This window comes from Atractosteus spatula, chromosome 13 (assembly GCF_055471065.1).
Source record: "Atractosteus spatula isolate fAtrSpa1 chromosome 13, fAtrSpa1.hap1, whole genome shotgun sequence".
NCBI classification, from domain to species: Eukaryota; Metazoa; Chordata; class Actinopteri; order Semionotiformes; family Lepisosteidae; genus Atractosteus; species Atractosteus spatula.
In genome coordinates this window covers 28,485,384-28,500,735 of record NC_142718.1, presented here as the reverse complement: position 1 = coordinate 28,500,735, position 15,352 = coordinate 28,485,384, and the positions used below count along the sequence as shown (strand labels likewise).

General features: G+C 33.6%; 1 protein-coding gene across 1 annotated transcript; it reads right to left on the bottom strand.

Moving 5' to 3' along the window:
• Nucleotides 1-1,694: 1,694 nt before the first annotated feature.
• Nucleotides 1,695-11,685, bottom strand: slc38a11 (solute carrier family 38 member 11). Its single transcript, XM_088931178.1, has 12 exons — nucleotides 11,635-11,685; nucleotides 11,332-11,455; nucleotides 10,698-10,772; nucleotides 9,826-9,960; nucleotides 6,504-6,569; nucleotides 5,278-5,384; nucleotides 5,097-5,176; nucleotides 4,287-4,357; nucleotides 3,450-3,611; nucleotides 3,150-3,262; nucleotides 2,535-2,666; nucleotides 1,695-1,979 (listed from the first exon to the last, which is right to left on the bottom strand). Exons 1-12 carry the CDS (start codon nucleotides 11,683-11,685, stop codon nucleotides 1,695-1,697), a joined length of 1,401 nt encoding a protein of 466 aa, XP_088787304.1.
• Between the last annotated feature and the right edge of the window lie 3,667 nt (nucleotides 11,686-15,352).

The window sequence follows — 15,352 nt, the reverse complement described above, 5'->3', positions numbered from 1 at the left end:
TACAAAAATACACTAGACATACTGTATAAAACACCACCTGAGAAACTTTGTTTCATGTTAACAGTGTTAAAGACAATGTTAAATGATCAATATTCCTTTAGTAAACCCAAAATAGCTCAAATGTGGCAGATTATAGAATATGCAATTGGTGTACAGTAGGTCAAATACATAATACCACACCTTCAAACATAAATGTAGTGTCAGCACAAAAATACCACAGGGACGTTTAAAATAGAAAGATCAAACAATATGTTCCAAATTTCACTTATGAAAAAATGCGACAAATCTGTATGCTGTTGCCATAGCCAGCCAAGTTTAATAGCATTTGGAGTAGTTTAAGTCATTCCAAATCCCAAAATGGTCATATGTAGCTCATGAGTAAAGAATCTAATGACAAGTATCATCAGCAGGGCTTGTTGTTGCTTAGCTATTGACAAAGGTTGTATTACAAACCACATACAAACTTACCATAGGAATGAAATAGCACAATATCAATATTAAAATATGATGCCTTTAAAGTTACAGAATATGCTAGAAAGGACCAAGCCACAAATGATAAAATAAAAGGGATATTTGACAACCTCAAAATAAAATAAGTGCATTAAAAGGCATTAAAGAGCTTCATAAAAGTCATTTAACAATTAACTTACAATAATTATATGGTTTAATAATTGGTTTAATAGATAGTTCAATAAAACAAGACCAAAGGTCAAATTAAATACCTTGTTGGAGAACATGTAAATATTCTTTTTTAAGCATAAGAGGTAAACTACTTCCTCTTTTCAACTCATTAATTCCCTGCAAATACAGAACTAGTAACATAAAACAAATAGTAAAAGTTGTGTCATTTTCTAGGAGATTCTGTATCTACTTATTCATTCTGTCATTATGTATGAGTACAGTTTGAATTTGTATAAAACATGGTAGTAGGAACATAAAAACGTTATTCCAAAATAGGAGGCATGGTGGTGTGGCAGTTAGTACCACTGCCTTAGAGTTCTTGGGTCCTGGGTTTGACTCTCGAGATGCTCTTCCAAAGACAAGCTAAGTAGTTGTGTGTTCTTATTCTTCCTCCTGCCTTGCGTCCTGTTTGCATCCTTGCCTACAAGGCTCCAGGCTGACACACAGCTCCCTAGGACAAGCAGCTTTCTGATAATACATGGATGATAAAAATGACAAACATAGAAATACAAAACCTGAAATTCATTTTAAAGACTCATTTCCAGTTTTCTCATAACAAGATGTTGTGCATTGTCATTCAATAATAATAATAAAGGTGATCAATTAAGAATGCAAGGCTCTTCTGATTTGTCATGAAATGTGACACTACTGTATAATTTTTTCCTTTTAAATGCTTTGTATGACAATGGAGTATCAAACAAGGCAGTATTGGAGTATTTGTATACAGTGTTCATTAGCATATTATAAATTATGGGAAGATCTTAAACTGAATATTTCTCATTAGAAGATTCAGTAGAAATAGTGTTCACATCATAAGCAGCATTTTACATTTTTAGCAGGAAATTATAAATTGATCATTGTAATAAAATGTACTAAGTGGTACACTTTAACAACTTTTAAAGGCCAGTAATGAAAAGGGATTCCCATTGAAACTCAACTCAGACAGCCCAAAGAACAGAACAGCAAAAGATTTTTTGAGGAAAACACAAAAGCATTTCTTGATTTATTTTTTTCTAAACAATGCTAGCATTCCAGTTTGGGGTTTCTATCAAATTAGAGGGAACTGTGATATTGGTGGCAGAGGAATTGGAGGACATGCAGTAAAACATTTCTTTTCCATGTGAGCATTCTTGGGGATACAAGATAGTCATGACTAGACCAGCTATCATAACAAATACACCAGCAATGAGAATCAAACATGAGATCAGACTATCTCCACGATACCAGCGCTCATCAGACAGCTTAAGATAGCATGCTGTTGGGATGATAAAAACAAGGGGGGTGGCACTCAGAACTCCCTGGGGAGAGAAAAATGCCAGATTAATTAATTAATTTCTGCAAAGCATGTCCATAATAATTTATGCATCATTATATGGTACATTAAAATTGATATATTATTAAAAACTAAAAAAAAATATATTGTAAAAAGCCCAATGAGACACTGTCCTTGAATCTATCAGGAAATTCACAGCAGTTTTTTGCGACTCTACAAATACAGCTTTCCCTAATCGTTCCTCACCCTATCCCTATCCTCTTTCACTTTCTTTACTCTGCTATTATTTTAATAGATTTAATAGTTTCTCCATTACAATTATCAGCGAGTCTGCCAAGCTAAATTCATGCATTGTAAATTATTGAAAACTCCAGGTGTTCTGTAAGTTGAAGGCTTCTCATCAGCCATAAGTTTACTGGACTTTCTTTTTTGTTTCCTCGGTTGTACAGTATACAGTATGCCTGGAAATTATTTTTAATTATTCCTGAGGGATTTTCCAAGTTAAGATCATAAAAAGTACAAACAAATGAAGTCATGGTAAAGTGAAAGTACTGGAATAAAAAGTGAAATCAAAACTTACATTTAGCTCTAAAACAACCCCAAGACAGTCAAAAGCCAAGGATATGACTGTAGAAACTGCCATTATAGCCACGGTCAGGAGAACATGGGCAACTGTTGTAAGGGTCCCATTAAAAAACATATTGGATATCACCTGTGTGAATCAAATACTTTCATGTCCAAAACAAAATCATATTTTATCAAATAACATTATTTAGCACCCTAGCTAATTGTACAGCTTGGTCAATATAATAAAGATGGAAACACAGTTGGTACACATATTTTTATTTAATCTGATAACATTCAGTCTCTTAACACTTCATGCTGTAGAGATAGATGAAAATTAATACCTCAGTGCCCCGTAAAACACATAGTATTTTGTCCTTCGATAATATCACATAACTTTCTACCAAGTGATATAAATATTTCTGCTAGACAATGTTTTTTTTGTCCATTTTATTAAGGGAATGAATAATTCTTGATGGCAATGTACATGAAAGGATAGAAAATATTTTGTATACAAAGCAATCCATTGATACTAATACTAAAATCTAAAATGTAAACTCCAGTTTAAAGCCCTTCATTGATCTAATGTTATTCTTAATTATGCTTTCAAAGGAAAAAGGGAAAAGCATACCTCCCGTGTCACAAAACATTCAATAGGGAATGTGAGAAATATACTGATCCCATAGCAAAATCGCCCCGCCGTTGCCAGGTTATCATTTTTACAGTAGTTTTCAAAAATGTCACCTGAAACATAAATGAATAGCTGTAGTACTAAAATACAAAAGCAAAGCTGTTGTTAAGCAACAGCAAACTGTTCCTGTGGAGAGCATTCATGCAGGAAGAATATCCGTGATGTACAGTGTATAAGTAACATTCATATGGTACAACACTAAATACTTTTTCAGGTGTTGTGTCCTGTACTAATGCTTACCTTGTGTGTATCCCGTAAATGTTGAATATCCGGATACTGCAAAAAGCAAGCTGACAACTACTGCAGAGAGGACTGACGTGTGAGTGACGCAGGACCAGTTACCAAGCGTGCGATTTTCAAGAGAGCCATAAATCATAAAGGTATTGTGATGGCACACAAATGCTGAAACACACAGAATTTTTCTTAAATAGCCATCAATTTAAAAAAAAAACTCACAAATGTCCCAATACACATTTCAGTAGTTCAGTTAGATCTTAATGAACTCAAAAGGCAGATGGAATGTACAATATGGAGGGTGCTTGGCGAGGCTCACCTACAGTAAATGAGGGAATGGCTGCCTAGCCGCAAGGATGAGGCTGCCTGACTCCCCCTCACTATTACAAGGACTGAGCTAGGGAGCTGCTGCAAGGATGCAGATGGGGTGGTGGGAGGGGTGCCAAAGAGATGTGCGAAGGGAAGCCCTGGTATGGATACTGTTTATCCATAAGAGAGTGGACTTGGGCAAGATTAGGTTCTAAAGGAACAAGTAAAGGTTTATTGCATGCTGAAAAGAGAAGAAAAGAAACACAATGTCTCGGCTGTGGAGCCTTCTTCAGGTGTGAAGACAAGAAATGTTGTGTTTCTTTTCAGCATGGAATAAACCTTTACTTGTTCCTTTGCAGTCTACGTATGCTGACTTGAACTACAAGATTAGGATCTAGCCTACCTCTGCAACTTCTATTCTAAACTCTGTTTATACAGTATGGAAAACAAAATCCTGAAGACATGCAGCAAAGGATCAGTTTTCTTCAATATTAAATAGCACTTATGGTGCGTTAAGCTGACACCAATACTCACCAAATGACATGACCCCAATAGCCTGAATTGCATTAGGCTGAGCAAATGTCCATGCATCTTCTGTTGCAGGGCTGTAGAAGAGGAAATAAAATCTATAATTTAATTAAAGGTTACAGCACAATAAACCAAGTAACAAATTACTGCTCTGGATTACTGGAGAACTGAGGTAGTTATCATACTGAGGTATGGTGAGAGTCTGAACCAATGCCAAACACAATAAATTCCTTGTAAAAATGTTAGACTTGCCAAGACTTAGCCCAAGTCTTCAATGAATTACAAAACTTCATTCATGCTAAAAAGAAAGTACAGCCAAAAAGGCGCAAAAAACTAGATGTGTAGAATCCTTTGACTATTAAAGCAGAGCAAAAAAAAATCCTTCCAGAAAATATTTAGCTTGGCAACAATTTGAACCTAAGGTTTGAACCATTTCCTTTTTGATAGCTGTTTCATGTTTTAAGATTGGAAATACAAGAGCGAATAATATAATATGTGCTCAAATAAAAAAAATAAGTAAAGAAAGGCATTAGAATGTATAGACATGCTGTACAACATGCAATATTTTGCAATATCTGATTTCTATCTACATACTATCCAGTGCGGCACATGATCACAGCTTTGTTGTTTTCTGAGAGTTAATATTCAACCAAACAGCTTCTGTCAATTTACAGTTTATTCCATAAAGATGTTTATCATGGTCTGTGAACTATATTCAAAACAGGTTTTGTATTTTCCTTTTTAATGCCCTTTTTGCTACTCTAAAATTTAGGCATCTTATTTTTGTCAAGGGGAAGGATTATAAAACATACTTACATTTGTGGCCCAAGTGTTGCTGTTCTTATAATAACAATCACAAGAATTACAAGAGTTAACACCAGAGAGAGTAATGAAACCTTTAAAAAAAGATGTTTATTTCACTTAGAATAATGGTCAACTGTAAGCGGTCAAAAGATGTCAAAGTGAGAAATTGATTAAACAAATAGTAAATAATTACCTTTCCCAGTTTGGATATGTCACGATATAGAGACAGAGGTAGAGTGAACAGAATACTTGTTAGTAGGATGACAAAGTGACGTTCTGCTAATAGGCTGTCTGGACCAACTACAAAAAATATTAAAGTTTTGTAAACATTTTACAAGTATATTATTCTAGTATCATAATTATATTTATTTAAATATTGTAATATCGTTTTATTATATTCTCAATATTCTAAGCCATATTTAGAGTGACTCATAACACACGTTTTGTAATGAGAAAAGTAAAATTGACAAAGAATGACTTCTAGAAAAGACAAGCATTTGACAGAAAAAAACATTACATAAACAGCTCATATTGCCTATTTTGACTAAAAAAGACAGGATAATTAACTTTACGGGACTTTATTCTAATGTGAGTCAGGAAACTATTCACGACTTGGTTAACACAATTATACAAGTATTTTAAAATCAATTTAACAGAAATTAAATGTTACCCATGATCAAGAACCTTACTGTTCCTAACTAACATTGGACTGCAAATGACTTCATTTTTAAGGAGTTTCTCTTTGCATGTACCGGAGCATTTTTGGAGATTTTCAGTTTTAAAGAATTGTAGATGTCTGTGTGCTTAGATTAATTATAAGTTTTCTGTTTCCATTACATAAAACTGGCAGTGCCTTGTTAGGACCAGATAATATACTTGTGTTCCACATAACATAGCACACCTTGGTACTATACCGTATGTGCAGAATTTACACTAATTTGCATATAATGCAAATGCTAATCAAAATCACAGAATTATATTATTTAATATAACTGTCTAATCCCCTTAAAATGAATCAGATTGAAACTCCCAGGCACTGAGGAAAACTTACACACAAGGACATAAAGTTGAACAAAGGAGGAAGGTTCGGTATATGGAGACAAGCTGCAATTCCCCACACTACACTCTAGCGGGAGCTAGACTCAAATTAATGAAGACCATTTATAACAATAGTGTTCTTCTGTCTTACTTTCTCTGCGAGGAATACTACTGACCATTTCCAGAACACTCCAAATGCATGATCCCCTATTAAGCAGTAGAGGGTGCTGTGATCATTTTAAAAAATCAAGGTCACAACATTTCACACTCCAAAGAAAATATATTTTTTCTCTACAAAAATGTAAATAAATAATAATTGGAAAAACAGATTAAAGTCATTTCACAGGTTCTGTACGAATATAAATTTGTCCAACAACTTACCTCCAGGTATTCTCAAAAACACTTTTGTAAGGGTATCACCGGCGACGATGTTGTAACTAATCATAGCTGAAGAGAGAAATGGTAAGCTGAATATAAGCAGCACTCACAACATCATTATCACAAGCAATCAGTGCTGTGTAGGACAGGCATTATTGTACTGCATCTGCTTTTAAGCTGAGTGGAATACAAAAAATTGAAACAAAAGTGCTTTCATATAAATCTGTTAATTTCATTGCAAGGAATAGTGTTTACACTGTACATCAAAACAATTTGATATTTAAATAAGGTATTGACACTAAAGAGTAGAGGGGAGATTGTATCAGTTTAGTAGAAAAAATAGAAAGGACTGTGACCAGAAATGTAAAAATGCATAACAGCTATATAATCATGTTGCAAGCATTTTTTAAATGTTTTGTCTCCCTTCTCATTTTAGTTTTTAAATTGATTTCTTAACCCATTAGTAACAAACAATCTGACTCATACCCACAACTAACCTTTGCAATTGAAATTCTTCTGTCTGTATAATCATGTTGCAAGCATGTTTCTGCATTTTTCATTGTCTCTTTTCTCATGTTTGTTTTTAAATCGATTTCTTAACCAAATAATTACCAGAAGTCTTACTCATACCCACAACTAACCTTTGCACTTGAAATCCTTCTACCTGTCTACCAGATACAATGTATGAGCAAAAACAAATCACTGACAATATCTAAAACATGGGTAAGCAAGAGTAAAATGTGATTCACGGCACCGGTCTTGCTTAGGGAGATCACATGAATAATTGACAATGAAATATATAAGACCTTTTGAGCACCACATTACCCAGTACAGCAAACTGGCATGAGACAGGCTCCAGAAAGCTCCACCAAAATTTTAATGGATCTTGAAACAAGTAACAGACTGGGACAAAAATGTCACAGATCCTTCATAATGCACCTTTACAGTTATCTCTTGTCTTTTATTTTTTATATATATAACCCTATATCCACCTATATCCACTATGTTCATAGTCTTGTTTTTAAAACACCTGAAGAAGGCTTCACAGCCGAAACGTTGTTTTTTCCTCTCTTCTCTTTTCAGCATGGAATAAACCTATTACTTGTCTTGTTTTTAATCCATGTTTACTAAACATGTTTACAGGATCAAAACTGTCTGTCATGAACTAATACATAATCTATTTAAAATAGATCTCAACTTTTAATGGAACAGGCATATGCTTCTCTGCTTTCCATACTTTTCTAAAAAAATGTACATGACAATAAGAAAGAATACCGTGCTGCAGAAACTTCTGTGTTGAATAAGATAAACCAAGTTTCTGCATGACAAATGAGTGTAAGATATGGTTTCACAGGAAAGATACCAAATATATTGTTGATTTAATCAAATACTGATTATTAAAATGCTGCATATATAAATTCTCTCTGACTCTAATTATCCAAAAATTAATTGTTCTATAAATATTAAATTTATCCTCCTCCAATCATCTGCAAGACCTATTTGGATGTAAAAAAATCACAAACAAGAAATAACAGGGAAAAAAACGGTCAGCACAACAGATAACATTTAATTTTATTAACAAATATATGGCAAGCACAAACCACATAAATTCTTTAGATACTGTTGTTCCCTTTAAGAATATTCAGCCAAATAAATTATTGTAGGTAAAAATAATTCGCTTGCATGAAACCATCTGTGATTTTACAGAACCGTTAACAGTTTTTAACAAGACTCACGATTATTACAAGATGTAACAACAGAAGTAGTTTCTTTTATCTAAATCTTTTCAGAAGCTGAATGTCCCTTGCCAAAAGAAACAAGCTGTTATTTTTCAGGCATGAAAGAAAATTCACACATCAAGGATCATCACATCTTGCCCTCACATACTTTCCCAGAAGCACACAGTCTTGAGGGCTAAATTTATATTAGATCAAAGGCAATGACCTGAACAAAAAATAAACCAATAACCCCAGTAGTTGACCTAGTACTGGTAATTTCTATAGTGACTATTGTATTCATATCTATCCACCCATAAATCCATTCATTCATTTCCTTACCACTTCTTCCAATTAAGGGTTGCATGAGAATCAGCAACAGGAACAGGGCAGGACGGGACAGGACACCAGTCCATCACATGGCAGACACACACACACATGCATAGACACATACCGTACACACTTTTCCAAGAAGCCAAATAATCCACTATGGTTTTTAACTTTGGGAGGAAACTGGAATAGCCAGAGGAAACCTATGCAAACACGAGGAGAACATCCAAACTCCTCATAGACAGCACCCCAGGAATTAAACCCAGGGCCCCAGCACTGCAAGGCAGCAATGCTAACCACTGCACCACCATGCCACCCAACTGTCTACATATGAGAAACCTAAATAAAATTATACCACAATATTTTCACAGCAAAACTAGCTATAAGCAAACTTAGCTCAATGAAAAAACATCTGTTCTGATAAGCAGAGGCTTGGTTATATTTCAATGTCACCATGTACAGTACAGGTAGGTCCTAGAGGACAAAATATTGTAAATTGTTACAGTATTTGTTTATTGTATTTTTTTCAAAGTATATTTCATATGAATTGACGTAGAGACATTTACAGTCCCACTAATAATAAACAACAATTAAAAAACGGAAACCAAGCAGTTAGAAAAGATGCTAGTGAATTGATTGACATGTAAGATGTACAGTAGCATGCTCACCACAGAAGCCTATATTAATTCAATCACTAAACTACCCCATGTAATGCAGATATAGCAATGGAAATTCAATGTTCACTGTAAACAGAAAGAAATATTTCAGTTTGCAACTAGTCCTAAAACTTTTGGTATTCAGTGTTACACAATAAGACTTGGTTTTAATATCAGTATTATAATAATTTGAATATTATAATACTTAACAATTTACTTGCTATTCTTTAGGAAAAAGGGGAAAGTATCATTTTTCATTTAATAAGCTTAATGTGTTCTTTATGACAGACTTTAATGAGGTCACATAGTATTTTGACTATGGGCTTGGAAGTGGATGCTTAATCTTTGTGAGATGCAGCTAAATAAAAGGTACATCAATTTCTTTTGTACTCACATGACTTACAGTCTCCAGCTGGATTCCCTTGAACCTCAGTCCCATTTTATGTTGAACGCTTGGTAAATAGTTTATGAATAGAATTTCTAACTATTTGTAAATTAAATACAATTTACAACAGCACACTTCAATTTGCTTGTTAGAAAACATTATGTCTTGGATCTTCTTTCTTCCAGGGAGGCATATATTACCATTCTGTAAACTCTTCTAACTTACTCTTAGATACTTACCAATAAAAGGATATAAAAACTGCAGGACAGATAAAATAACATATCCATTCAAGCCAAATGCTCTATTAACTAATGACTGGTATGTCCAGGTTCCTGATATATTTCCTCCTTTTATGAGCAAGATGATTGAATAATCTGTAGAAAAGATAAGTATTTACAGGTTAAAAATAAATGCAGATGCACCTCAAATTCATTACAAAGTAATAACTATTTTGAACAAATCAGTAATGTTCATCACTCAGCTACTCAGTACTCCATAGTAATCCATGTTTACTAGGACACTGTGAGGCAATTTGGAATTTACTGTAAGTCTAAAAGATATGAAGTATTACCCTTTTGCTCAGACAAATATTAGTGACTAATTAAAATGCACAGGAAACTCATAATACTGATCATGTGTTCCATTACTACTGCTATCAACTAGTGAAGAGCTTATTAATGTCAGTGTTTTGTTTGGGAGGGTGTTATATACAATAAACAAATGCTATATGGGTACTTCAAATTAATAACCGAACAGCAGTAGGAATAATAATGAAAATTTACAATAATAATGTACCTAATGGAGATTTTGTCATTAGTATTTCTCTGCAAGGCAATTCAGCAACAAGATTCAGTTAAGCAAAGGTACTGTATGATGCCTAATTTCAAAGTTAACAGATTTCCATTAGAGCAATTTTTAAATACCATCCTGTTTTTTTAAAGAGTCCGAGTAAATAGGATCACTGCAGATAAAGTCATATTTTAAGAAACTACAATTGCACTTTTGTTATTTTCAGTAAAGCTTGTTGAATATGATTTTTAATTCACATCAGCAGATTCAAATGTTTCAGTATATGCATATTGCAGATATTATTAATTTGTTTTTCTCCTACCAGTTATAAATGCAACTCCAAAGAGGAGCAGAATTCCCAGAGGAAAACCAGCTTGTTTCATGGAATAAGGCAGACCTGGAGAAGAACAACACACTATATAAAATACCACATAACTTTTTTTTCAACATTTAAAGGAATTTCTAAAGAGACCTTACAGATGATCTTAAGTGGCAGTTCCTTTTAAAGTTCCACTCATTCTGAGAAATTAACAAGTCTCTATTGTTCTTGTTGTTCTTAGACTTTTAGTTTTCCTCCTCTAAATTAGCTCAAGGCTTAGTCTACAACATCTCGTTCTTTTTTAAGTTCATAAGATCCATCAAAAATCAACCAGAAGTAAACGTCAACTAAAAATGATGTACTGTATATGGAAGCATTGTTAAATACATCATAATATACAGTATGCCAACCAGGAGTAGTTTGCAACATGATGTTACATCAAAGATCAAACAAGCTGATTTTAGTAATATTCCAATTTACAACAACCAGTTAACAGTAGCATGATTTTAATTTTTTTATGCATGGTTAAGCAAATCTCATGATATCTGCTAGGGGAAACTCTAGCAGTACAGAAAAGAAAAAGCTTAAAAAAAACACATTTCTAATCCTTAGTCACCACCCGCATAAACATTAGTACCTATTATTCCAGATCCAATGATCGAATTTATAAAGTTAAAGCTGGCTGAAGAAAAACTGCTTGTTCCACCTTCCCCTTGACGTTTTTTAGAAGGAATCAAAGCTTTCCCATCGTCGGTTTCTACCTGAAAGTAATAAAACAAAGCAAAACTTAGTCATGACAAAAAAAATTATAAAAATTGTTGACACAGAATAAAGTAAAAAAGTGATGATAATAATGAGGTATAGGTATTATTAAAAACTAAAAGAAGAAATGTCAGGTGCATATACAGTAGGTGAGAAAAAATAAGTTAGGTTGCCTTACTGGTTGAAGCCTGTCCTGTAAAAGTTGATTTGTGTCCATTTTCTCATTCATTTTGACTTTCAGAAAGTTACAAAACTACAAGACGCAGACGCTTTGGAAAGTTCTTTGGCTTACAGTACATTCCTGCCTTTGAACTGAATGAGGCAGCTACAACAGCGTATTGTAGTAGGGTTGAACAGTACAATCCTTCTCAAACCCGCCTATTTTTCTCAAGATATTGCCGGGCTGGTTTTCCACGTGTGATGACCTTCCCACTTTGATAGAAAATGAGTGCAATTCATTCATCAATCCATCCATTCATTTAGTCAGAAATCTGAAATCTGAAATAGTCAGAAAACCATTCATTTAATCAGAAATCTGACTTAATGATATTATGAAGTCATGAAATATTATTGCACTGATTTGTGGGTTTTCTGTATGAATGTAGTGGGGGGTAAAGGAAGACGGGAGAGTCTGAAACACAGAACAGGCCATTGCTATTATTACAGTACATTGCTATTAGTAATGCGGAGAAATGTGACATGTTGGAAAGATCGGCAATTCCTGTCCTTAAAAGCCATAGACCCTTCAGCATTTATATTCAGCGAAGCTCTGCATGACCAGAAAGGATAAATATTTTCTTATTCACAATGTAGTTAACAGGTTCTCCAGTTCTCTATTCATTTTCACCTAAATCAGCCAGCAAAACCTGTAGGACTAAAGCTCTCTAGGGCTACGTTGTAGAGTCCTATTGTAATATAAATTTGGATTAGTATCCTTCACGGAAAGGGATAATGTATTATGGTCCATTCATGCCAGCTATAGAAGTCCTCAAAAATAATGCTCACCGGCAGTACATTATGCTATTATTCCTTTTCCTGGAATATCATACAGGTGCTATGCTTCTGATGGAGATCATTTTACAGACGAGGGACATTGTTTGTACAGTACAACAAACAACTTTAATGAAAATGTCCATGAAGGAAAGGGTATATCAGATATTTGAACAAAGTAATCATAAAAATATTAATGCACTTTCATATATTATGTTTGCCGTAATATACTGTATAATGTGGATGTACTGTATATTGACAAACAACAAGATAATTTTGCACTCAGGAGGAATTACTTGCAGACTGAGTGATTGATTGTTTTAAAAGTGCACTTTAACCTGTGTGGCACAGCAAGTCCCACAGAATTGCCACTTTTAGGAAATTATTTAGGAGTTTACAAATTACTGCACCAGCTTGTGAGTCATTATTGGGCTGCCTGATAATTGAAAGAAACTAGCCAAACCACAGATTAAATTAATAAAAGCTCTGTGTATGCAGAAAAATCAGTTTTGAACTAAATATTCCAGTCAATGCATATTTAAATAACAATCAATTAAAATGACCAGCTCGAAAAATTCTTTAAATGACAGAATTGTATATTCAACAAAAGTTAGCTTGTATACAGTCAATTATACCATATGATAGAAAACTGACATTTGTTTCTGTATGACCAGTCAGTTGATGTGGATGAGCACTGAATGTCCCCAGGGAGAACTGTTCAGGGAATTAGCTATGAGTATTATTCAGCAGGAAGGACAAAGGAAAAAAACTAAAACAAATCAGGAACCAATTGCCATTAAAAAGCTTCCTTTTAATGGTTCCCTTTCTAAATACATTTTATCAGGGCAAAGTGGCAAGACATTCCTACTTTCTAGTAGTGGGCTAAAAATCTCTCATTTTAATAATCTCAGGAAACATTATTCATTAACTGTGACACCACTGCTGTGTTGAAGACCGGTGAAACCAGCTATAGGTTAACTATCAGAGCTAACTTATTTTTAAAACTGACCACATTAGCTTAGATGAAGGTGTAAAAGGACATAAATAAAAATAAAGTGAGGTTAAAACTAGTAAAACATAGTATATACATTACATAAAAACATCAGTATGATTACAAATGAGAAGACGCAATTCACAGATTTCCTATTTATCGCCCACTTGGTAGTTAGCAATTAATCCAGCTAATTACTGAAAAAAGTGAGGATATCAGGTTCAACATTATTACTGGGTATTTTGTTCCATACTCTTATTTATCATTATATCCTTCAGGATTATGCTTCTTGTATTTCCATCCTGAAAAAAAAACAATTGTATATTTTGTCTAATGTCAGCGCTGACTAAATTATGTTATTTAAATGTTTACTTTCTTTAACTCAATCATGATGCACATTTCCAAGATAAAGATTTCCCTGTCTTCTGATTCTAATATTCCCATAATAAATGGAAGCAACAGTTGAATTTCCTTCTTTCTATTAACATACTGTACAGGTCATGATTGTTCATTTATACTTGATGTTAAAAGTCGATGGAAATAGTGGGGTTAATATTTTTTAGTCATTAAAGTATTTGAAGTAATTACATTTAGTATTTTTCTCTAAAAATAATATATACAGAAATCAGAATCGAGTGGCACTGCTTTTGATAATCTCATTGTTTTGCTAAATTTACCATGTATTATCATACTGTTTTTTATAATAAGATAGAATCATCCCAGAACAGTTTAGTTCTTTATGTTAAAAATATTGTAAAACAGTAGCCTGAGCCTAGAAGCTAGACAAACTAAACTCCTATAAATGAAAACATTGTTTAGACATCAAATAAAAATAAGTTCACTCGTGCCCCTGTTACGTAATTGAATACCAATTTAAATGAAAGCTCCTCTGTTTTGCATTTCTTAAAATTCAAGGAACTATGTATCAGCTGAGCAGGATTCAGCTTGAATATATTTCCTCAATATTCCAAGTATGAGAAATATTCAGTTTAATAAAATAGAACAGTGAAAGAAATACCCGAAATTAAGACTTTTACATGATCATGAATGCCTTCCAAAAACATTCAAATTCTCTGAACTGTGAAATTTATGGAATCTTGTAAGACATAAATTAAATATAACATTTAGCTCATACTTTACACAATATACTTCATGATCATATCAGAAGGCTTAATAAACATGCTTACACTTCTGTCAGCTTGGTCCAGAAATACATAGTCAAGACCTGTCCTAAAAATTAAAGGAAATGTCTTTGCATGGCAATGAATAGGGCAATGAATAAAAGAATTGGGTCAGTGAAGAAACCTGTACACTGGCCAAATGGCTAATTCAACTGAAAATAAATAAAGCTGTAGGGAAAGTCTTTAATGAGAAGCTCTGTAAATGTCAGGCAATAACTGGTATACGATGTGCCAGTCTAAGACCTTCAGGAATAAAATGTATTCTCTTGGAAAAACTGTAACAATAAAATTATATCAGACCATAGATTGCCAAAAGAGCATCCTATAACATTGTGTTGAACATTTCAGTTTCAGTAGGGTTTTCGGTATTATTTAGGTGGTCAGCAGTGCCTTCTTGCCTGCATATGCATGAGGAATCAAGCTGAAAAGAAAGAACACAAATAGTACAAAATAATTTGAACAGATGTGCACTATAGCAAACACCTGTTTCTGCCATGTCATTGGTGTACATGGCGGTACCTACTGTATACAATTGATCCTTCTCCAGCATCTGTGTATCCCACATACTGTATTATAGTCTGCTTGTGTGACTCATAATATAGATGTAACATATACAGTATAATGAGGGTGTTTCATCTGAAACCCATAAACGTTCTGTTTATTAAATAGATTTTAACTTAATTAATTGGATACATTCTCATAAAAGTGTAAAAAAGGTAAGAAAATACATGTCA

What these genes read in the sequence shown, in the direction of transcription:
- slc38a11 (XM_088931178.1), bottom strand. Translation starts at nt 11,685, where the DNA reads ATGAATGAGAAAATGGACACAAATCAACTTTTACAGGACAGGCTTCAA. An exon ending in CATTGGATCTGGAATAATAG is followed by an intron (nt 10,773 to 11,331) that starts GTACTAATGTTT and finishes GTTCTTCTCCAG; the next exon opens with GTCTGCCTTATTCCATGAAA. An exon ending in AATGTTTTGTGACACGGGAG is followed by an intron (nt 2,667 to 3,149) that starts GTATGCTTTTCC and finishes TGATTCACACAG; the next exon opens with GTGATATCCAATATGTTTTT.